At 37.4% G+C, this 25,788-nt stretch overlaps 1 protein-coding gene across 3 annotated transcripts in view; it reads right to left on the bottom strand.

Annotated features, from left to right (window-relative positions):
- Sap30 (SIN3-associated polypeptide 30) overlaps nucleotides 1-25,788 on the bottom strand; it is a 110,251-nt gene that overhangs the window by 29,546 nt on the left and 54,917 nt on the right. For all 3 annotated transcript variants that reach the window (XM_090387053.1, XM_090387052.1, XM_090387054.1), the window contains exon 3: nucleotides 10,172-10,391. In XM_090387053.1, coding sequence (XP_090243179.1) covers nucleotides 10,172-10,339 — 168 coding nt within the window. In that variant the 5' untranslated portion in view covers nucleotides 10,340-10,391. The remainder of the gene's footprint in view (nucleotides 1-10,171; nucleotides 10,392-25,788) is intronic.

Raw genomic sequence — 25,788 nt, 5'->3', positions numbered from 1 at the left:
TGGAATTTGTGAGTTTGTCATTTACAGATAAAGCAACCACTAGGCAGCAGTGACCAGTGTACTGATGTGGGATTTATTTAAAGATATAACTGCTATCAAGGGTAAGGGGATAAGATTTTGATTTCATAGCTAATTTCATTGATCTTAGATGGTTTTAGAATTCTTTTCAATGGCCAACTGATGACGTTACCAACTGTAATTTCTAAATGAGAAGTGGCATTCAGAGAAGTAACTGTAGAAACTACTAGGCTTATTATACCAACTAGGAGATACTGTTCAAGGCTTAAAAGTTAAATAGTCAGATGAACTGATGACAAAAGTGGCAAAGAAAAAATGCATGGTATGACCAAACTGACCTAAAGTTTGAGCTGTCTAAGAAAGAAAAAAGTTCTGTAAAATTTGCCATATTTCCTAGATGTTGCAATGTTGGAGGACCCTGTAGGTTTTAAAGTGGCTGAAAACTGCTAGACCTGATATTTGAGTAATGGGGACAGTCAATTAAGTTGTATTTTATAACGAGCTGGATTTTACATGAAGTGCACTGTGGAGGACTTTCACCCATAAGTAAATGGAGATGGGTAATATATGCAATAAGTACAAACAGTCTGTAGTCAAATAAGCAAAAGGGAGGAGCAGTAGGTAAGCTAATACAGATTGCAAGAAATCTGTCTAAAAATGCACAGAAAAGTAACAAAGAATTCTTTTTTTTTTTTTTTTTTTTTTTATGTAAACCGCAAACACGAGAGGTATTAGAACCTATAGTACTTAGTACCGTGCTTGGGTTGGCGATTGAGAAGACGAAAGAAGATATTTGTTGACATTGGACTTAACTTCTGTAGACTGTAATTTTCAGGAAATACGTATGAAGGAAGGTTGTTCCAGAAACCAGCAGTTGAATGAATAAACGAGGAAGATGAAAAGTTGGTTCTGTGAGTTTGAAGTTGGACAGTAAATGGATGTTGGCTGGTGGCGGCACATGTTCGGACTGTTTTGAAAGAGGGAGCGGGAATTATAGAAGCCAATTCAGAAGAATCTGAATTGGAAGTATCTGGAAGCAGAAACAGTATGTCTATGAGACAGCGAGTGGAGAGACTGTTTGAGATGAATCATTAATTAACCTAACTGCCCTCTTCTGAATGGAATCAAGAAGCTTGAGAGATAGAGGTTTTGGGGGCACCATCCCAGATTTGGTAACAATATTCCACGGCAGAGCAGATTTGCAATTTATACAGAGTGAGCAGCTGTTTGGAAGAAAAGTAACGCAGAGAGCGAAAGAGAAAACCAAGTTTTTTTAGATGCAGAGGAAGAAATATTTGTAATGTGCTTGTGCCAAGAGAGATTAGAAGTCAGGGTAATCCCCAAAAGAGATATATCATTTTGCCTACAAATCAGAGTGTCACTAAAGATAAGCATAGGAGCAGTAGAATCCTTTTTGTGAGATATAAGACAAAACTGAGTTTTAGAAGGATTGAAATCAACTAAGTTGTCTTTGCCCCACTGGAGAATTACCTGAAGATCAGCATTTAAGGAATTGGTAGCAGATTTTCGAGAAGTTGAAGCTGATTGAGCAGGACAAGGTTTCTCAAAATGGAAAGTGGAATGCAATGTGCTATCATTGGCAAAACTATGGATAGGATTTCCAGCCAATGGAAGAAGGTCGTTAATATACAAGAGGAAAAGAGTTGAAGAAAGAACTGAACCTTGGGGGACACCGGCATTAGAGGAGAAGTTAGAAGACAGAGAGCCATCTACCATCACCCTCAGTGGGTGATCAGAGAGAAAACTGGATAACCAATAGCTAAAAACAGTTGGCAAACCATAAGATGGAAGCTTGTTTAGAAGACCTTTATGCCAAACACGATCGAAAGCCTTTGAGATGTCAAGAGCAAGTACTTGTGTTTCACAGAACCTTTCCATTGAATTAGTCCATAAATGGTTAACATAAGCCAGAATATCACCAGCGGATCGACACTCACGGAATCCATACTGGCAATTGTTGATCAGACGGAAGGTTTCTAGGTAGTTTAAGAGTTGGCGGTTAATTGATGTCTCCATTACTTTAGAAAGAGTAGAAGTAATTGCAATGGGACGATAATTGGATGGGAAAGATTTGTCACCCTTTTTAGGAACTGGCTGGATATGAGCAAATTTTCAAGCAGAAGGAAAAACACCTTTGGAATAAGAAAGTGAAAAAAGGCAGCAAAGAATAGGAATAAGTTCAGGAGCACAGGTTTTGAGAACAAGGGGAGAAATACCATCATGACCTGGAGCTTGCTTAGCATCAAGATTCGTCAAAATCCTTCTGACATCCTTTTGACGGAAGACCACAGGAGGCATTAAATGGAGCGTGTTGGGAATGGCGGGAGGTGTTTTACCAAGATCATTAATACATGAGCTGGAAGAAAAATGGGATGCTAGCAGGTCAGCTTTATCCTTGGCTGAAGTGACAACAGAACCATCTGTTTGAACAGAGGTGGGAGCAGAGATGGGCAAAAGTTGCGGACAATAGCTTTGGCAAGAGACCAGAATGCTCGGCTACCATTAGGGCAAGAAACAAGTTTTCTACCCTTAGCCTGTTCAAACTCTAGTTTGGACTGATTAATAATTGCTTTACAATTGTTGCGAACTTTAGTGTAGGCAGAAAATGAAACTGGAGAATCAGAAACAAGCCAATTACGATATGCAACATTCTTCTCTTGAACAGCCTTAGCACATTTATTGGAAAACCAAGGTTTATTTAAAGGACGAGATTTAAGTGGAGTGTGGGATAAAGGATTCCATTCCTGCAAGAATAATTTCACTGACACGATCTGAGCAAACGTTGACATCAGAAGTTTTGAAACAGTAATCCGACCAAGCAAAAGAAGAAAAGAAGTCTCACAGGTCATCCCATTTTGCATTCTTGTAATGCCAAACAACACGAGGTTGGGAATAGCCATGAGATAAAGGTTCCGTTGGAGAAAAGACAATCACCAAGTTGTGATCTGAAGTGCCTAAAGGACCTCTTCACTTCGATCGTGTACTTAAAAGGGTTGTTTGTGAGAAAAAGATGAAGCATATTGGCTGTATGATTAGGATTGTCCAGTATTCTTGTAGGTAAATGAACAATCTGTGCAATATCATTAGTAACTGCAAAAGCCTCAGCATCTCAACCTGCTGGGTCGGTGTGGCTAGAAAACGGAAGCCAGCTGGAGTTGTGAACATTAAAATCACAAAGGAAAATTACCTCACTGTTAGGAAAGTTGGACTGGAGAAAGTCAAGTTGCAAAGAGAGGAAGTCAAAGAGCACCAAGTGACTGGTGGAGTTGGGAGAAAGGTAGAGACAACAGATGAATTTGACACAATGAGGTAGAGAGATTTTAAGCCAGAGAAGATCAAAGAGAGGAGATTCCAAATTGCCAAGTCTCTGACAGGGAATATCAGAACGGACATATGCACAAGTAGCACCTTTGAGGCGAAAGGAATTATACAGCGAATAATTTGGGCATCTGAGATGAGCAGTAGTTGAATCAAACGATAACTGAGATTCTTTCAGAAAAAGTACATGGGGTTTGGCAGACTGCAAGTGGAAATGGACATCGTTGAGATTAGAATTGAGACCACGTATATTTGTGCAATGAATTAGGAAGTGCTTGGGAGGTTTAGATTTTTTCGCAGATAAGCTTGATCTATTAGTTTGACAATTCGTGGTGTATTCAATAGTAAGAAAAAGTGGGTGGGACATGCTGTATGAAGTAATGAAATTTTTGGATATGGCGTACACATGGTAAGAATATACCCAGATGTTGACATAACGTGGGCTTGACAATGCTCCCCGCATACACACCACTCAGACTCCCTCCAGTCACTATCTGGCAGAGTAGAGGTAGCAAGATTATACACTAGCTGATCCGGAAGCCTCCTAGAGAGTTACCAATAAGTTCGGTGCGGTGTAGTAAATAGCGGCCGGCCTGCGAACACCGTTTTAGAGCTGTACCCTCGAAATGTAAGGAATATTTGATCTCGCCACGATGTTCATCATAACCTCAAAAGTCATCAATCATACTGTATGATGGAAGAGATAAGGAAGGGTTGACTGGAACTTAGCTCTAGAGACTAAACATGGGTTTCACCACTTCAAGCCTCCAATAAGCAAAGTTTTTGCATGTCTTAGTCAAATGCTTTGCTGAAGTTATTAACTTCAGCAAAACAGTTAATATTTAACATCAACAAAATCTGTGACTGCTAGTGTTAAGCATTTGCTTAGTCAAATGCTTAACACTATAGGCTAAGGGCTGAATGGCATAATTACTGATAAACACATTCTGACTGCTGACAAACTGAATAAAAATATTCCATATCTACATTCATGCATGAATGTTTTTCAGGATGAGAATACCAAGAGTATACATTTTGTGATAACTGAAAGAGAAATTGTTGAAGCTGAAAGAAAATAAGCCACCTAGGGATGATGAAATTTATCCAATTATATTAAAAGAAGCAAAACAGGTAAGGAAAATCTTTGATCATAATTATGAGAACATCCTTGGATGTAGGGGAGATCCCTAAAGAGTGAAGATGTGCAAATGTTTCTTTTATTCACAGAGGAGTCAAAGGGAAAAATGAGTAATTACTGACCTGTAAGACTGACTTCTATTCAAGGGAAAAATAAAGGAGTCAATGGTAAGAGAAGTATTGCAGGATCATCTTACATACCATTGACCCATTGGTAAAGATATAACGCAGGTTCATCAGAAATGCAGTTATAAGGCAATCCAGCATGGTTTTGTTAAAGGGAGATCTTGTCAGACAAATCTGATTAGCTACTATGACACATTAACAAAGGAACTAGATGCAAAAGATAATGTTGATATTATACATTTAGACCTCAGAAGCTTTTGATACTATTCCATATGAAACACTGCTCTGCACAGATTGGAATAGTGCGATGGAGCTTAACGACACAAGGGCAGCTAAGGCTTAAATGCATCTCTCTGCAATTCACTTGAAAATCAGATTATAAGCAGCAAGTCAATGTCAATTAAAAACAGACCTAAAGTTTAAAGCTGTCTAAGAAAGAAAAAAGCTTGTAAAATTTGCCATATTTCCTAGAAGATGTTGCAATGTTGGAGGATCCTGTAGGTTTGTAAGTGGCTGAAAAGTGGTAGACCTGATATTTGAGTAATGAGGACAGTCAATTAAGATGTATTTTATAGTGAGCTGGATTTTACATGAAGTGCACTGTGGAGGACTTTCACCCATACGTAAATGGAGATGGGTAATATGTGTGCAGCTAATATTCAAACATATTAATACAACTTCCTCACATCTGTTTTAGCACAAGCTAAAAATTAAATTTTGCAGTTCAGTTTAAATTTGACAGAGTCTGTTATTATAAGCTCCTGTTCTCTACGCATTTGATGTCTTTCAATACCGGGTGAGGAGAGGACAAATTATTTTGAATAGCCGATACAAGCAGTGTGGGGAAAGTTACTGCTGTGGATAAAGGGATGGCTAAGAGGCAGAAGGTGGTTACTAATGGGCACTACTCTTCTTGGACTAATGTTATAAGTGGAATACCTCAGGTTCAGTGCCAGGCACCTTACTATTTTTTAATAATACCGATGGAGGCATATCAAATTTAATGTCTAAGTTTTATGATGATAGAAAGGATGACGGGGTGGTTAATGACAGGAACCAGCATATCCTACTAAAACAAGAATTGGAGAAATTAGGCAGATGGCTGAGAAGTAGCAATCCAGATTTAATGTTGATAAATGCAAAATTAAAACCTAGACTTTTTATACCAACGAACAGCATATGGACAGCTGTAACCTCAGAATAACATACCAATTGGGTGGTATCACACTCAAGTGAATAAGTATGGTACCACCACATGTGAATAAGAAGGATGTCTTGTTGTTGTTGTTTGTTATTTGGTTTTCAGGAGCATTAGCAACTAAGGCCATATTGCTCCGGGGATATGGAGTGGTCATTCTCTGACCTTTCTGCATCCACCATATTCGGTGGTCACGGGCTCAAACCCCGGTCTAATCAGGAAGCGTGTGCTACGCACTGCTGCTCCTACCCACCTGGCTACAGATGCGCCCAAGAAGGATGTCTTAAAACATCCTTCTTATTTACCTGATCTTGAGCCACGTGTTTTTATTTTTTTGTTACCAGACTAAATAAATTATTAAAAGGGACCATTTTCAAGTGATGCACAAATTATGGTAGATGTGACAAACACAATCAAGTAACTTTCAAAAAAAAAAAAAAAGTTATTCAAATAAATGTTTTAAAGGTAAATAGTCAAAATCATTTCAAAAAGCTTGAAGTGTAATACCAAAAATATAAAAATTGAATCCTGGAACTTTCTGATCTATTTCATATAATCGAAATTGCTGATTCTGATTATAAACTTTATATACAAAAGTATTCTACTGGACTTTACACATTATCATAAAGTTACCTTTTTTTTTTAATACACAACTTTTTTTTTTTGATTCATTAATAAACTTCATAAAAGCAAGCCACCATGATAAATGAATCCAAGGCTGATGGATGTAATGCAAAAACAATACCCACTGCATTAACAATTCATACTTGAGAATGTTTAGAAATCAGAAAAATGGAAGACTTAATAGAGATCCAGAAATGCATTCGACCACTATAAAAACAGTATTCCTAGACTTTTCTTCCAAATTAATGAAAACTATTTAAAGCATGTCATATGTAGAAGTGGGCAAATTATGCACATCACTTTGAAACGTAATAAACTGCATTTTAAAAGGTTTTGTGTCTTGTTTATTTATTAAAATTTTTTTTGTCTCATTTTTCAATTACATAGTATTTCCAATGCAAATTCTTAAATGTTCCATGACCTAGTTAAATCACCACAATGCAGCCACATCACTCAACAAATTCAAAGTAATACAGGGGGTCCCCGGTATTCGAGTATTCATTATCCAGGTCCCCGCAGTTATGAGGATTAATTGCTGAAACCGATAACAAGCAACGAAAATAACATGGAAGAATTTTGGAAAAGTTTAAAATTTCCACAGTATAAAACTGGAGAAGCTTGGAAAGAAATTTTGTGTAGATTAATGAACAGCTCATAGAAAAAGTTATACCCTGATACTGTTCATGAATACGAATAATGCAATGTGACCGGGTTACAAAATGAAATTGTAAGTCTTGCAAAAGAAGCAGAATTCCACAAAATTGATGACGAGGATATTGTGCAATTGCTTGAATTAAGTGTGCAAACCACTTACAAATGAGGAACTAGCAGAATTAGATCAACTACCCACAGAAGAAGAGGAAGTCAAAAATGGTGATGCAATGGAATCGCCAAAGGATAAAGATTTGAAAATTAAAGAGAAAATTCTCTCTTTTACCTTGAGCAAACTGACCAGGTATTTGAATATTTTTGTGAGAATGACCCTTTCATGATGATCATGCAGCAATTTTAAGTGAGAAGTTAAAGACAGATAAATGCTACGATGCAATTTTATCTGAAAAAATATGGCAAAAAAAAAAAAAAAAAACCAGACAACTCTGGATTCATTCTTTATTTGTAAAACTGAAAAACAGCATAACTTCAATAAACTTTAATTAAGGTTAATAAATAACAAAAAATGTCTAATAAAACAATTGTCCCATTTTTCAATTCCTTCAATCCATTTTTTCAATGTACAAGTACATAATACACATTACTAAAATTTGGTCCTTGTGTTAAGTGGATTCGTTTTAAGTGGAATTTTCTGGAACCATTTACACTCTGATAACGAGGATCCTCGGTATAATCTTCTTTCACAAGCAAATTCTCTTAAAAATGAAACTCGCACTTCTTACATACTTAAATTAACCTAGCCTTATTTTAACAACAAAACTATAATAAGTAATGCAGAATAAACTACCTGGTAACCAATAAACAATGATGCACTAAGGTCCACCTGAGTCATAATAATGCTAAAAACAAGTACTGAAATTAAGATATCAAAAGTTAAATCTCCTTACGAATATGATATACATAGCCTAGATATATTTTTCACCTAATGTTATAAACACATACCACCATGCGATTGCTATACTTCAGTTAAATGTGAGCAGAGCAACCTAAAAAACTTTTTTGCATATATCATTACATTTTGTAGGTCCATAACTAAAAGGTACAAGATATATCTGTGTACAGCAGGCCCCCGTTATAGCGCAGTTCGCTTTACGCTGATTTGCTATAACGCTGTTCTTATATTATAACCCGCATCTGACTATAACGCTGTCTCAGATCAGCGTTATAGTAATAATCTGTAACGCTCTTTTACAGATTGAATTTTTGGCATATTTAACGAAATCGTTTCATTTGTTGGAGTCGATAGCTTGAAAATGAATACCAAAACAGCATTAAAACGTTTCCCACACTCAGTGAAATTTTCTCGCACGCTAATTTAATTGCAGTACAGTGACTTGTTACATAGTTCGGAGATCAACATTTTAAAAAATGACAAAGTATATTGCTTGTAATATTTGCGTTATATGCATTTATCTGAAGTCTAGTCATCACTCAATACTGTATTAGACATTGTGCGAAACAGACAGTTTACTTGAACATTGTATCATAATTAATGCAACCAACGCAGTTACATTTTCGAAGAGTTAATAATGGCCGATAAGAATGAAAGAGAAACAACGTCTGATCACAGTACGAAGCCTATAAATGTAAGAAAAAGACTGAATTTGAAAATTAAATTAGACATTTTGAAGCGAATCGATTCCGGTCAAAAGAAACGGATGTGTGCCATAATTTAGGACTTGTAAGTTAAACTGTAAGAACAATTATAAAAAAAATAAAGAATTAATTTTAGCAGCGGGAAAGATAGCTGTTCCACTGCAAGCAACTAGGGCTAGGACGGCTATTAGGATTGAAATGGAAAGACTAACTAATTTTATTGAAGATAATATCCAATGCAGAATTCAGTTAAGTTAAATATTATTAAAAAAAGAGAGAGAGAGAGAGAGAGAGAGAGATTAGCCAATATGATGATCTGAAGAAAACTCACCTAAAAAAAAAAAAAAAAAAAATGTGGAACCATTTAAAACTGGTAAGGGCTGGTTGAATAGATTTAAAATCCACGGAGAAGCCACAAGTGCAAAAGGAGTCGAAACTTTAAAAAAAGAACTTGTTGAAATTATTGAAGAGGGGTATTATGTGTTATACTTCTCAACAAGTTTTTAACAAAGATGAAGAGTAAACGAATTTGTGGAAATGAATGCCTAAAAGAAGTTTCATATTGAAAGAAGAAAAAAACATGCCAGGTTTCAAAGCGGCAAAGGATCGGTTGACTTTATTGTTGGGTGGTTAACACTGCGGGAGATTTAAAATTAACACCCCTTTTAGTTTATTTGGAAGAGGGCCAAAGTTCAACCCAAAAGCGACACATTCTTTATGATTAAATTAAATCAATTTAGACCAATTAAATTCATGATTTTAATTGGAATTTTAAGTTTAATTTTGATACGCAAGTAGTTACCACATAATTATATACGTATGTAATGCAGAATATTTTGTATGTACAAATATTTGAATATTAAATATTTTGACCGACATTTGTGCATCTTTTCACTACCGTTTATTATTGATTAGGAAATATCCTATGGCACCGACTGCAACTCACGAACACACATGTTACCTTGTGGGAATTTGGCGCATGCTTAGTGGGTATTCACTTAGCACTCTGTTTTTACGGAACAAATTATCAGCGTTAAGCGGGGGACACCTGTACTTGAAAAATAAAACTTAACTAAAAACCAAAAGAAAATTAAACTTATTTGACAATTAGTAGACACACCCAATTATTGCAAAACTTCCAACTAAACTGGAGCAAAACTTCATAAAAGCAAGCCACCATGATAAATGAAACCAAGGCTGACGGATGCAATGCAAAAACAATACCCACACTGCATTAACAATTCATACTTGAATTCATACATAAAGTTTGCAGGTATGACAATGTTTTGTATGTTATCTATTTTGTAATATTTCCAAATGTTATAAAAACATTTTATTTAAAAAAAAAAAAATTTAATTTTTGTAGGTGTAGATTACAAAATAAAATACCGTAATAAATCCCAGAACAGTTATGCATATAGAGTAATATGTGTAATAAATCAGAGAAAAATGGGAACTTACATTTGGATCAATATTCAGCTTCAGCTTACGTTGAGCTACTGTCTTCTGAATACGTTTGCTATAACTGGCATTTCCAGCTGGTCGAGCACAACGTTCTCTGTCATCTAACAGGCAACAAATTTGATTGTGACTGCTCTGACTTTCTTCTTCTGTGCTAAATCCATTCATAGTAAAGATGTGGTCACTTCTGTCCTACAGCTAAGCTTTCCTTCACTATTTTCTGAAAACCAAACAGTCTGATTTTAAATATAATTTCAACATGAAAATTTATTTATGTATGTAAATCTATTTTTACATAAAAGATTTTAAAAATGCATGTATAGTAATCTCAGTTTAAGAGGATCTTATTTAAGATGTCATCTCACCTAATAATTTTACATAATAATAAAAGCTAAATAATAAAAGAAAAAAAAAAAAACCCCACTATCGATATCCAATACAGCATCAGCACGGATAGAGGTGCTTACATCGTTTGGCAAAAAATACACTGCTCTCACACATGTACCAGTGGCAATGTACATGTGGTCAGCCCTAACATAACTTAAGTGGAATGTTCAGATTTAACACTAAAAGTATAACAGTTTTCAAACTACCTTTTACCACATGTGTGAGAATACACCACTGAATACACCATGACTCGTCAAACTAATTGAGCAAGCTTATCTGCGAAAAGATCTAAACCTCCGAAGCACTTCCTAATTCATTTCACAAATATACATGGTCTCATTTTTAATCTCAACGATGTCCATTTCCACTTGCAGTCTGCCAAACCCCATGTACTTTTTCTGACAGAATCTCAGTTATCAGTTGATTCGACTACTGCTCATCTCAAATGCCCAAATTATTCGCTGTATGATTCCTTTCGCCTCAAAGGTGGTACTTGTGTATATGTCCGTTCTGATATTCCCTGTCAGAGACTTGGCAATTCGGAATCTCCTCTCTTTGATCTTCTCTGGCTTAAAATCTCTCTACCTCATTGTGTCAAATTCATCTGTTGTCTCAACCTTTCTCCCAACTCCACCAGTCACTTGGCGCTCTTTGACTTCCTCTCTTTGCAACTTGACTTTCTCCAGTCCAACTTTCCTAACAGTGAGGTAATTTTCCTTTGTGATTTTAATGTTCACAACGCCAGCCGGCTTCCGTTTTCTAGTCACACCTACCCAGCAGGTCGAGATGCTGAGGCTTTTGCAATTACTAATCATATTGCACAGATTGTTCATTTACCTACAAGAATACCAGACAATCCTAATCATACAGCCAATTCGCTTTATCTTTTTCTCACAAACAACCCTTCTAAGTACACGATCGAAGTGAGAGGTCCTTCAGGCACTTCAGATCACAACTTGGTGATTGTCTCTTCTCCAATGGAACCTTTATCTCATGGCTATTCCCAACCTCGTGTTGTTTGGCATTACAAGAATGCAAAATGGGATGACCTGCGAGACTTCTTTTCCTTGGTTGGATTACTGTTTCAAAACTTCTGATGTCAACATTTGCTCAGATCGTGTCAGTGAAATTATTCTTGCAGGAATGGAATCCTTTATCCCACACTCCACTTTAAAATCTCGTCCTTTATCTAAACTTTGGTTTTCCAATAAATGTGCTAAGGCTGTTCAAGACAAGAATGTTGCATATCGTAATTGGCTTGTTTCTAATTCTTCAGTTTCATTTTCTGCCTACACCAAAGCTCGCAACAATTGTAAAGCAGTTATTAATCAGTCCAAACTAGAGTTTGAACAGGCTAAGAGTAGACAACTTGCTTCTTGCCCTAATGGTAGCCGAGCATTCTGGTCTCTTGCCAAAGCTATTGGCCACAACTTTTGCCCATCTCTGCTCCCACCTCTGTCCAAACCAGATGGTTCTGTTCATTTTTCTTCCAACTCATGTATTAATGATCTTGGTAAACCACCTCCCACCATTCCCAACACGCTCCATTTAATGCCTCCTGTGGTCTTCCGTCAAAAGGATGTCAGAAGGATTTTGACGAATCTTGATGCTAAGAAAGCTCCAGGTCCCGATGGTATTTCTCCCCTTGTTCTCAAAACCTGTGCTCCTGAACTTACTCCTATTCTTTGCCGCCTTTTTTCACTTTCTTATTCCAAAGGTGTTTTTCCTTCTGCTTGGAAATTTGCTCATATCCAGCCAGTTCCTAAAAAGGGTGACAAATCCCTCCCATCCAATTATCGTCCCTTGCAATTACTTCTACTCTTTCTAAACTAATGGAGAAATCAATTAACTGCCAACTCTTAAACTACCTAGAAACCTTCCATCTGATCAACGATCGCCAGTATGGATTCCGTCAGTGTCGATCCACTGGTGATATTCTGGCTTATGTTACCCATTTATGGACTAATTCAATGGAAAGGTTCAGTGAAACACAAGTACTTGCTCTTGACATCTCAAAGGCTTTCGATTGTGTTTGGCATAAAGGTCTTCTAAACAAGCTTCCATCTTATGGTTTGCCAACTGTTCTTAGTAATTGGTTATCCAGTTTTCTCTCTGATCGCTCACTGGGGGTGATGGTAGATGGCTCTCTGTCTTCTAACTTCTCCACTAATGCCAGTGTCCCCCAAGGTTCAGTTCTTTCCCCCACTCTTTTCCTCTTGTATATTAATGACCTTCTTCCATTGACTGGAAATCCTATCCATAGTTTTGCCGATGATAGCACATTGCATTCCACTTTCCATTTTGAGAAACCTTGTCCTGCTCAATCAGCTTCAACTTCTCGAAAATCTGCTACCTTAAATGCCGATCGTCAGGTAATTCTCCAGTGGAGCAAAGACAACTTAGTTGATTTCAACCCTTCTAAAACTCAGTCTTGTCTTATATCTTGCAAAAAGGATTCTTCTGCTCCTATGCTTATCTTTAGTGACACTCCGATTTGTAGGCAAAATGATATATCTCTTTTGGGGATTACCCTGACTTCTAATCTCTCTTGGCACAAGCACATTACAAATATTTCTTCCTCTGCATCTAAAAAACTTTGTTTTCTCTTTCGCTCTCTGCGTTACTTTTCTTCCAAACAGCTGCTCACTCTGTATAAATCGCAAATCTGCTCTGCCATAGAATATTGTTCCCACATCTGGGGTGGTGCCCCCAAAATTCCCCCCCCCCCTCTCTCTCTCTCTCTCTCTCTCTCTCTCAGGCTTCTTGATTCCATTCAGAAGAGGCAGTTAGGTTAATTAATGATTCATCTCTAACAGAGTCTCTCCACTCACTTTCTCACAGACATACTGTTTCTGCTGCATGCCTCTTCTACAGATACTTCCATGGGCACTGTTCTTCTGAATTGGCTTCTATAATTCCCAATCTCTCTTTCAAAACAGTCCGAACACGTGCCGCCACCAGCCAACATCCATTTACTGTCCAACTTCAAACCCACAGAACCAACTTTTCATCTTTCTCATTTATTCATTCAACTGCCGTTTTCTGGAACAACCTTCCTTTGTATGTATTTCCTGAAAATTACAATCTACAGAAGTTCAAGTCCAATGTCAACAAATATCTTCTTTCGTCTTCTCAACCTCCAACCCAAGCACGGTACTAAGTACTATAGGTTCTAATACCTCTCGTGTTTGGGTTTCACATAAAAAAAAAAAAAAAAAAAAACACGTGTGACTTAGCAGTGTTTCATATCAATGAGCTCTGTTTAAATTAAAAACTGATAAAAATTCATAAATTTTATTGTACTTAATTAATACCAATAAACGAAAGCTGAGTGGTCAAGTGAAAGGTACAAAAATGCATGTTCTTTGAGTGTCCGTGGTTCAATCCCACATGACTACTAAATATGATATAATGCTCTTGAATCCTCCCTCTATCATGTGAACCTCTCTGACCTTTGATCACCGCAGAGTATAAATAGGGCACCTCAGTAGCCAGGTGGGCAGGAGCAGCAGTGCATAGCACACGCTTCTTGATTAGACCGGGGTTCGAGCCCGTGACCACCAAATACGGAGGATGTGGAAAATTCAGGGAATGACCACCGCATATCCCGGGAGCAATATGGCCTTAGTTGCTAATGCTCCTAAAAACCAAATAACAAACAAACAACAAACAAGTATAAATAGAAAATATCTATTGATATAATTATTAAAAAAAGCAACATGCTCATATTTCTAATTAAATACAAAAATTAAGCTTTATAAATATTAACAGGAAAAAAGAACACAAGCCTTAGGTTTCCTTGAACTGCACCATATGGCCATTACTAATACTAAACTTGCTTTGAAAGAATATTTCCATTTTAGATGATCAACCATATCTATGTCATATTTTTCTGAATTATAAAACTCTACAATCAAGTTTCTTTTCTTTGCCATGTGATATTCACATAGACATAGAAAGATACTTAGAATTATAATATTCTTTTCCACTTTTCCTTGATAACTTATTAATAAGCAATCATTGTGCTTCAAAATTTTAGTAGAATAGAGATCACCTTTTTTGCTTTTTCAGAGGTGGGGTAATTCTTTTCTTATATGACTCAGTTCCCACAGTTGTATTTTTGTTTAACTTTTTTTTTCCCCACAAGATAAACTAGAGTGAAAAAAAAAAAAAAAAAAATTGGTATTACATTCCTTCCTTTTTGAAGGAATACTTGCATCAGTTTCAAAAAAAATTACACGTTCCAACAGCATTCTCATCAGTCAGTCAATTACACATTACATATGAAATTTTCAAAAATGGTTCTCTGTTTATCTGCATTTCTTAGTGTTCCTTTACGATTTTTGGTACAGTGAATCCAAATATATCCTTAGTTTTCAGATGACATCAATGGTTTGCACAGAAATGAAAGAAAATTAAATATACCACCTTTCACTTTCGCATAAGACTATACTGACATCGTGTGGATGCAATGGTTTAATAACCTTTTGACTGTTTTCAGTTGGATATGGAGTGGTGGAAGCAAAACTTGTCTTGAAACAAAGGGATCATTTGCTGCACTGTGTGCCCAGGTTGCAACTCAATTGTTCTAAAACAGCAACATGTCACGGAGGAAGAGAAAGCAAGGGAAATTAATGAAACTACATTGTAAACCTGGAAGAAACATCACCATCTTAAAGTCCCCACAGATATCCATTTATGTGGTCATACTTGTTCTTCTCAAACAGAGGCTTCACATTTCTGTAGCCTTCTTTAATATAAAAAGGTCTCCAAGGCCTCTCAGATATTCTTCCAAGTAAGACTGCTGTGCTACTACCTGGGGAAGGGGAGAGGTTAAAATGCTGATGGAAATTGATATTCGGGTCCCACTTAGAAGTTAGTGAATTTAACTTTGGCAAAGTTGTTTGTTTTGAGACAACCAAATCTGTTTGCACCTCCATAATGGTTGGGGCTCTTAGTAACCCTGTGTATATCCCAATATGCAAGGTCAGGAACAATCCATCTAGTAAACTGGAGATGACCAACCCGGCATGAACAAACGTAAGCAGGGGTCAAAGAATGACATCCACATCACACAGAAGAATAGGCAACCTTCTGTGTCACCAAACAATACTAAGCAGTAGATGATTCTTATCAACTAGTGCACACACCACCACTTTGCTTAACAGAAGCTTTAAGTGTTTCTGAAATCCATATTTAGTCACCAGGGAAAAAAGCTCCAGTTACTTCCTGTCTCTCCTATCATGCAATATAAATTGTGCTTTTGAGGTTGAGATAGGAATTCATGGTGAGATCCATATTATGAGGATACAATTTTAACAGTTTTTGCTGGCCAACTGCTAGACAGTCCAATGGACCAAACCTATTGGTAACTCTGTAGAAGGCATCTAGATCAGCTAATGTATAATTTTGTTGACACTATTCTGCCAGCTGGTAACTCAATGGAATCCAAGTAGTGTGTTTGCAAAAAGCACTGTCAAAGGCATGTTATATGCACATGCTACATACAAAATTTTTGTTAATTCATACATATTCACTCCTCCTAATATTACCTTTATTTACTCGTGTCATGACTAACCAAACTAATAGAACAAACTCATCTGTAAAAAAATCTAAACCTCCCAACCATTCATTTTACAAAAATACTTGGTCTCAGCTTCAATCTCAATGTCCATTTCTACCTACAGTAAGCCAAGCCCACTTACTATTTTTTCTGACAGAATTTCAATTATTGGTTGCCTCAACCACCACTCATCTGAGTTGCCTAACCAATTGTTCCGATTCCTTTCAGTTCAGAGGTTAAATTTAAACATACGTCCACTCAGTGACAATATACACAAGTGCTAACATGGAATCTATTCTTTTTCATCTTAATTTTCTTCATTCATGTGAATTAAAATCTGTTGTCTGCAATCTGGCAAATTTATCTGTTCCCTTTATTGTTCTCCCAACTCAACAAATTGCTCAGAACCTTTTGACTTCCTTTCTTTGTAACTCAACTTTCGCCCAACTAATTTTCATAAATATGAGATTTTCTTCAGTGATTTTAATGTTCACAACTGCAGCTGGCTTCAATTTTCTAATTACACAGACCAAGTAGATCAAGATTCTGAGACTTTTGTGATTACCAATGACCTTACACTAATGACATTACTAATGAACTTGATCTCTTCCTGAAAAACAACCCTTCAAAGCACACAGTCAATGTTAGTGACCTCTACTTCAATGGAGTGCCCCCTCCCGCTCTTATATTCTCAGTGTTGTGCCATATCTATGGCACAACTTGCCCTTTTCCTTGGTTGGATTAACTGTTTTAAATCTTCTAATCCTAATATTTATTCAGATTGTGTCAGTGAATTTATTCTTGTAGGGATGAAATCTGTTATTCTGCATTTCACATTAAAATCTTGTCCTTTGGCTACACCGTGGCTTTCCAATAAATGTGCTAAGGCTTTTCAAGATATGAATTTAGCATATCAAAATTGGTATACAGCCAGGCCTTGCATAACGAGAGTTCAATTAACGGGTTTTTCGGTTACCGCTATTTGAAAAAAATTATACCACTTTACACGATGCAAATTTCCAGTTAACACAATCTTCTTGTTTTTTTTATGCGATAGTTGAAAAAGAATTGAATCACGCATTAAGCTTACCAGGCGTCGGACCAGCAATAAACAAATGTTTGCCTGCTGCCTACCCCAGTGTGTTCCATCAACCATCGGAAGAAGACATGTTACTTGTTTGTCTCCCATTAATAAAGTCAATGTAGACTTGCATTTAAAAATTCTAATTTTTAAATGAGCCAGATGAAAATGTTACTGCGAAGGAGATAACAGTAAAAGAACGAGATGAAATCTTTCGTATCGCAGAGAACTTCAAACAAAAGGTTTGAGGTTCTCTGCAATATTTATTTCGCCAGGGCCCAGAGAAGATTGTTGTCGGCTATCGGAAATTGATTGATGAAAAGAGAAAGTCAACACAATTCAAATATTTCTGCAACAGTCATTTCTTCATTGTGTATTTTATGTAAGAGGTTCCCAAACTTTCATGGCACACCCAGACCAAAAGAAATACCTAACGGTTCCGTTTAGTAGTTAGGTCCAAACAACTTAATAAGAAATGTTGAAACTGTGAACTACCTTGAGCTAGTAGTTCGCACGGTGTCTGACAGATGTCGAGTATCGCTGTGTTTCCATTCGAAAATTTTAAATATTCCATGGCACACGGTTCGGGAACCGCTGTTTTATGAAATAAACATTTAATTCCACAATTATTTTCATTATCCTTTACATTGTATACAGTTAAAAAGTTATTTATAAAGGTATTTTTAAAATTCTTTATGGACGTTCCAGAAGGTCAAGAACCAATTATAATTTTTCCTATTGATTATTATATTCGATTAACGCATTTCCGTTTTGCACGATGCGCTCGCGGGACAAATTAATCGCATTAATTGAGGCTAGCCTGTACATCCAAATATCTAGCTTCATTTTCTGCCTATACTAAAGCTGACAACTGTAAAACAGTTATTAATCAATCCAAACTCAATTTTAAACAGAAAAAGAGTAGAAAACCTGAGTCTTGTTTAAATGGCAGTCATCCTTCTGGTCTCTTGGCAAAACTGCTGACTACAACTTACTTCTGTCCATGTAAACCATCACTTCTGTTACAAGCTGAGGGTTCTACTGCATCCTCTACTAAAGATAAAGCAGACTTACTAGCATCCTACTTTTCTTCTAACTCTTATATGAATGACCTTAAGAAATACATCTTACCATACCAAATACATTCCACTCAATGCCTACCAAGTTCTTCTGACAGATGGATGTTTGAAGAATTCTGTACAATCCTAATGCCAAGCTCTAGGTCCTCAGAGTATTTCTACACAGAGCTCAAGAGCACAAAACCTGTGCTCTTGAGCTCTGTTTTGTGTCATCTTTTTACACTTTCTTATTTCACTGATGTTTTTTTTTATTGTGCATGGAAATTTACTCATATCCGGCAAGTTCCTTAAAAACAGTAACAAATTACTCCCATACAATTATCATCCCATTTCACTTACCTCTACTCTTTCCAAAGAAATGAAGAAATAAATGATTGTCAACTCAAACTATTTCAAAACATGTTTTTCCATATGTTCAATGACGACCAGTATGGATTCTGTCAATGTTAGAAATAGCAAAAAAAAAAAAAAAAGTCAATAACAAAATACAAAACATATGTGCTTCTCTCCTATCCAGTTGACCTTTGAATTTCTTCAAACTATCAGCCTCAACTACCTACAGAGGTAACTTTTTCCAGTAATCAATGATTTGCTGGCTAAAAGAAAACTTCCTACAATCTGGTCAAAACCTCCTCCCTTGTAATTTGAATTTACGGCAACTAGTTCTGGGCTTCTTTACAACAATGAAAAGTTTGTCTTCATTCATTTAGTAACACCTCTCAAAGCCTTATAAACCTCAATCAGTTCCCCTTTAAGGTGCCTGATTGCCAAGCTTTTTGGCCCACATAATTGAGTCTTTCCTTGTACGGTCACCCTCTTGCTGATCTCGTTATGCAAGTTGTCCATCTTTGGACTCATTCAAGAAGCTCAATGTCTTTTTACAGATGAGGTGTCTATTAACTGAACACAGTATTCCAAATGTAGTCTTACAATTCCCTTATAAAGTAAGATTATAACCTCCCTATCTCTACAGGATATAGTTTGATAAATCAACCATACAAACAATGGGTTTTCCTGGTGGCCTGTTTACACTGCTCAGAAAACTGCATATATGCTTATATCATAATTCCCAGATCCTTTTCTTCCTCTACTGTTTTTAATTCAACCCCACCAAGTATATAAGTTATTTTTGGGTTCCTCTTCCCCGTGTCTATGACCTTGCATTTTGCTGTATAAAAATATCTACCCTTTTCTGATCATTCTAGCCTACTTAAATCATCCTGAAGGAGTGTTGCTTAGCACTAATCATTAATGATTCTCCCAATCTGTACATCTGCAAATTTTGGCATCATACTCTTTATCCCTTCATCAAAATCATTTACGAAAATCAGAAACAATGGTGGTCCATGAACCAATCCTTGGAGGACCCTACTTCTGGCATTATACCAATCTGAAGAATATCCATTAATCACAACCCTTTGCCTTCTGCCCTGCGATCCATCTTAGAATCTTTCCAATAATCCTAACATGTTCCAGCTTATACAGTAACCTCTCATGAAGGGCTGAGTCAAATGCCTTGCTAAAATTCATATAAAAATAGCTTACCAGGTTGATTTTCCTTTAACAAAATGTTTCGTGTGTGTCCTTCAGAATGCCATTTCTATCTAAATGTAATGGATTGTATTCTTAATCACTGCCACTAAGTTTATTCTAACCACTGAAGTCAGACTAACCAGCCTATAGTTAACAACTTCACCCTTAGAACCACCTTTATGCATTGGCGATATTTGGCCCTTCTCCAATCCAAAGGAATCTCTCCCAAATTAAATGATGCCCTCATAATTAACCTCAATGATTCAACACACATTGGCCACTTCCCTCAGCGCGCGAGTCATCAAGGAGGTAAGACGTGTAGAAGTGAGCAGCACTTGATTGTTTTGGAGGAAGGCATTCCCAATAACCCACGTTTAGATTTTTTAGGATTGACATTTTCCCCCTATTTACACATTTCTGACCCGTTTGTGTTGCTTCGCAATTGCCATATCGCTAGCAGCAGCAATTGTGCAGTAACCACCTACTATTTTGTCAAGGCTCAGAACTGTGGAAATAATAGAAATATTATTATAAACGGTGAAATAGAGCTTATCCATCATATAGAGTACATTAATATACTTTATTTGGGGATTTTACACAAAATTAAAATAGTTTTTTGTTATAGAACTAGAAATTCAAGAAACTTCCATCCACCACAAAACTTTAAATGCTAATATCTCCAGCTATTCTGTGAGTTTTAGCATAGCTTTAGTATTGCTGGATAGCTCTCGATGTGTTCTAACATCTTATAAGCTATTAAGATACAGAAACTCCAAACAAACGCAAAAAAAAGAAAAAAAAAAAAAAAAAAATGCACGAAAATACACAAGATGCCAATTTCGAAACCTGAACTAAAAATGCACTAGAAACAGACTTTGACAGAAAAATGTGGGAAAACACTAGCGCAGGCAAAACTAATGGCAAAATAGAAAAATGCCCACCTGGGCCTCTTAGTGCTAAGGGAAATAGAAAGCCAAAAACTCAAGAAGCAATTGAAATGCATGAAATCCTGGGCAAAGAAGTAGAAAAGCTGGCCTCTATTGCAAACATACAGGACCCAGTAAACCAAATAGTAGCTACCAAACTACATTTGGAAGACCTCATGGCTGCTAGCAGAATCACAGTCGCAGTACGCTTACAAATAGTCCAATACTGGATGATATTAGACAGCACAGTGAACAAACTGAATATGGAAAACAAAGTGTTAAAAGCCAGAGTTGAGGCTTTAACCTCTGAAAAGGAAGCATATAAAAGCATAAATGTACAAACTTATGCAAAGGCTGTTGGAGCTGCCACAAACAAAGATCAGACTCAACCTAAAGAGATAATAACAAGGACAAAAAAGACAACCTCCCAAAAAGGATGCAAATGTAATAATATTAAAGACTACAGAGAAATCCTCATTAAAAAGTAGTGAAGTCAAAGAAACAGTATTGACTAAATTGAAACCTCACCTGAAGGAAGTGAGAGTTAACAGCCTTAGGAAAACCAGGAACAATGGTGTTCAGATTGAAGAAGCCACTAAAGAGGATACAGAAACTATACAGGGACATCCTGAAATCCAAAAACTAGGATTACAAGCTGAAAAGCCAAAGGGAAGAAACCCAAATATCATTATCTTTGACATGCCTAAGACCACCCCCATGAGAGAGGTCATGATGGACTTTTATTATAAAAATTTCAGTGAGAAATTAACCTTGCATGAAATGGCTAAGGAATTCCAAATCAAATATGGAACAACAAATAAAAAAAATGGCCAATTAAATGCCATTGTGGAACTTTCTTCAAGGGCATGGACAATCCTAAAAAATCAGCAGAGAATCTATGCTGGCTGGACCAGCCACAGATTCAGGGAATATTTTCCAATTACAAAATGTTACTGCTGCCACAGATTTGGTCATACAGCCAGACAGTGTCAGCAAAAAGACCCAACCCAATCTGTGGCCACTGTGCAGTCACTGGCCATGACTATAAAAACTGTAACAGTAGAACCACACAACCTAAGTGTGCTACATGCAAGTTGGCCAAAATAGACTTTCACCATAGTCTTTGGGACAGTAATTGTCCCAGCTATCAAAAAATGGTAAAACAGCTTAAATTGAGAACCAATTATGGGCCTTAATTTAAACCAGACTTGTGACAGGGCTCTAAAGTTTGTCCAATTAAATGCTCGCAGGGCACGTACAGTTGTGGATCAAATCAAGCTTAAAGCAGAGGAAAATAATATAGATATCCTGATAATCCAAGAGCCATATACTCATCAGGGTAGGGTTCAGGGATACCCTAGAACATACAGAATAATAGAACCTTCACATGAAACCTCACTAACAGCAATAGTAATTAGAAATCCTTCTCTTACAGTTACAAAGGTTAACTCTCGATGTGTCCCATTAGCAGTTTGTGCACAAATAATTAGTCAAACAGGATCCTTTCATGCTGTATCCCTCTACTGTAGGCCAGGAGAGGATATAAATCCCAGCATTCATTATCTACAAAATGTACTGACAGTTCTTCCAAATTTTCATGGATGCCAACTGTCAGTTAAGCCTTTGGCACAGCTGTACAGTTGACAGACCAGGAACACATAATGGCCAACTACTAACAGACTACCTAGCTACTTCTACCCTACAGGTAATAAATAGACCCCACAACCTACCTACAGTAGTACACTGTGGGAAAGTGATACAGATTTGGCCACTGCTTCCATATCTACCAAAATTACAGATTGGATAGTCCAAGAAGCTTGGACCACCTCAGCCCATAGGGCTATAACTTTTACCTTAAAGAGACAAATAGACAGCCAAATACAGCTGTCTCAAGATATAATCAGATACAACTTAAAGAAAGCCAACTGGCAGACCTTTACAGATGAAATACAAAACCAAATAGAACAGCAGCAGACTCAGATCCATAACAACTATAGCCCAGATGAACACAACCTAAATGTCACAATTATGTTTCAAGAAGCATCCAATCTAGCAAAACCCAAAAGAAAACCAAAGAAAAATGCTGTTCCCTGGTGGTGCCCTGAACTTGATATATGCCGGCGAAGGGTGCACCAGGCCAGTAAACACTTCCAGAGAGCAAGGGCAACTTGGCCACAGAATGAGGTTGATGCTCTGAGAGATTCCTATAGGAATCTCAGAAACTCAAATACTGCTCTAATAAGGACAAAAAAGAAGGAATGTTGGTGGGCCTGGGTGGGGACATCCAGTAACGTCAACCCTTGGGGTGTGGTCTACAGGATTTTTTTTTTTTTTTTTTGATTTGGTAGTTTTTGGCGCATCGGCTTCTGTGGCCATATTGCACCTCCCAAGGTTTTTGCAGTACTTTGATCCAAGCCCGAGGCGGGAATCAAACCCGCGACCTTTGGGTTGCCGGGCAGGCACTTTACCCACTCGGCTAGCCCGGTCGGCGGTCTACAGGATTGTCACCAACAAACTGCCAAGAGGTGATGTGGTGAACTCTACAACTAAGGCAGATGGAACTGCAACTCACACTTGGGTGGACTCTGTAAATAACATATTAGATAATTTATTCCAGTCTGAAAACCAGGGGTTAACCCTGCTCAGAGTGACAATGGCCAACAATGAAAATTATAGCAATATGTCAATAGACCCACCCTTCAACCATGGAAGAACTTCAAGCAGCACTCTTAAAAACCAAAAACAATAAGTGCCCTGGACCTGACTTAATTGAAATAGAAACCATTAAAAAGTTAGCAGAAATTTCTCCTGATACCCTACTGAGCTTATTTAATCACTGTTGGCTAAGGGTTTGTTCCCACAAGCATGGAAACTGGCTATAATTAGATTAATCTTAGAGAATCGGGGAAAAAATCCTACTGAACCTAAATCATACAGACCTATAGCTTTATTCCTTGTTCTAGGAAAAGATAATATAAATTAAGTATAGACTTAATTTATATTATACTGAAGCCAACCTAAATTCTGAACAGCAATTTGGTTTCAAGCAAGGATCTTCAACTGAGGATGCCGTGCACTATATCCTAACAACAGTAAATAATAGTGATCAAAAGTATATGCTGGCAATATCTATTGACTTTGCTGGTGCATTTGATACACTCTGGTGGCCAAGTATCCTCAGAAGACTCCGTCAGACAAATGTACCAAAAAATCTATATCAATGTATAAACACGTATCTTGGTAACATATGTGTAGTAGTTCACACACAGTTCCAAGAAATAAAATACCCAGTTACAAAAGGTTGCCCACAGGGTTCAGTACTAGGTCCATTCTTTTGGACCTGTGTGCTTGATGAATTCCTTACAAAAGATTTAGGCCCTACAGATAGGGTCGCCTTTGCTGATGACTTTGTCTTATTGGCAAAAGGTAACACCAGAAGGGTGGTGGAAGAAAGAGCAAACGTGGCACTCAAACAACTGCAGGAATGGGCGCTAACCCACATGCTCAAAATCTCGGCAGAAAAAACTAAGTGTATCCTACTGAAAGGAAATCTAAATATAAGACGACCACCAGTGATAAAAATAGGTAATACCTCAATTCACATGGTCCAAGAATTGAAATACTTAGGCATAATTCTAGACTCCAAATTAACCTTCTATCCACACTTGTCTTACTTGGCTAAAAAAGTCCAAAACTATGCCGGAATGATTGCCAGAATCAGCCAAGCCGATTGGGGTCTCAAGTGCAGAACCCTGGCACTCATTTAGAGAGCAGTGTTTTTACCTGTAATCTCCTATGGTGCTGGCGTATGGTTCCATCGCACAGCCATAGTTAGAAACAGAGCAAAATTAAATAGCATTCAAAGAACAGTCTTATTAACTATAACTAGAGCATGCTGTACAGTTAGTATCCCGGCCCTGCAAGTTTTGGCCGGTACCCTACCACTGCACCTTGAAATTGCAAAAAAAGAGCTATATTATAGGCTTAAGCATTAGCATTAGCATTAGTAGAGGCATTTGATGCAAGAAAGCAAGCTTATGCAGCATCAGCCAAAAAAAAAAAAAAAAAAACCACTTCCACTTCCCCCCTCCGTTCGTTCAAAATACCTGTCCAGCTGAGCCTTAAACTTATTTAGGCTATCAACCTCCACCACAAGGGATGGAAGTCTGTTCCACCAACCAACCACCCGCTGGCTAAAGACAAATTTCCGCACGTCTATCCTACATCTGTCTTTCCTCAATTTGAATTTATGCCCTCTCAGGTGATTATTCTGAGCTAGAGGAAGAATCCCATCAGCATTGAGCATGCTTAAACCATTCAAGGCTTTATACACCTCTATCAGATCACCTCGCTGGTGCCTAGTCTCCAGACACTGTAATTTGCAAAACTTAAGCCGTTCTTCGTAAGAGGACCCCTTTGTTCCATTCACTAATCTTGTTGCCCTTCTCTGTACTCGTTCCAGCAGCTCTACATCCTTCTTGAAATAAGGACTCCAGACCTGTATACAGTACTCTAGGTGTGGCCTGACCATCGCCTTATACAATGGAATAATCACCTCCTTATCCCTGCTGGAAAAATTCCTGTATATCATTGACAATACTCCATGAGCTACTCTTGCAGCCCGTCTGCACTGCTCAGAGAACTTCTTTTTTCTGCCTGCACAACCACCCCCAAGTCCCTTTCATTCTCTACCACTGTCAGTGTTGTACCACAGAGTTGATACGTTGCTCTGGGGTTGCTGTTTCCCATGTGTAGTACTTTACATTTGTCAATGTTAAACTTCATTTGCCACCTCTCAGCCCATCTGCTCAACCTTTCCAGATCCTGTTGCAGCAGCATAGTGTCAGTAGTGTCCTTGACAACCCTGCCAACCTTTGTATCGTCTGCAAACTTGGACATTAATCCCGATATACCATCATCAATATCATTTATAAATACAGAAAACAATAATGGACCCAACACTGAGCCCTGAGGGACTCCACTAATAACATCAGTCCACGATGAGCAGTGTCCATTGATTACCACTCTCTGTCTTCTCCCCCTCAACC

The sequence above is a fragment of the Mastigoproctus giganteus genome, chromosome 13, assembly GCF_048544385.1.
Source record: "Mastigoproctus giganteus isolate SK-2022 chromosome 13, ASM4854438v1, whole genome shotgun sequence".
Lineage (NCBI taxonomy): Eukaryota > Metazoa > Arthropoda > Arachnida > Uropygi > Thelyphonidae > Mastigoproctus > Mastigoproctus giganteus.
This window is presented reverse-complemented; position numbering and strand designations above follow the sequence as displayed.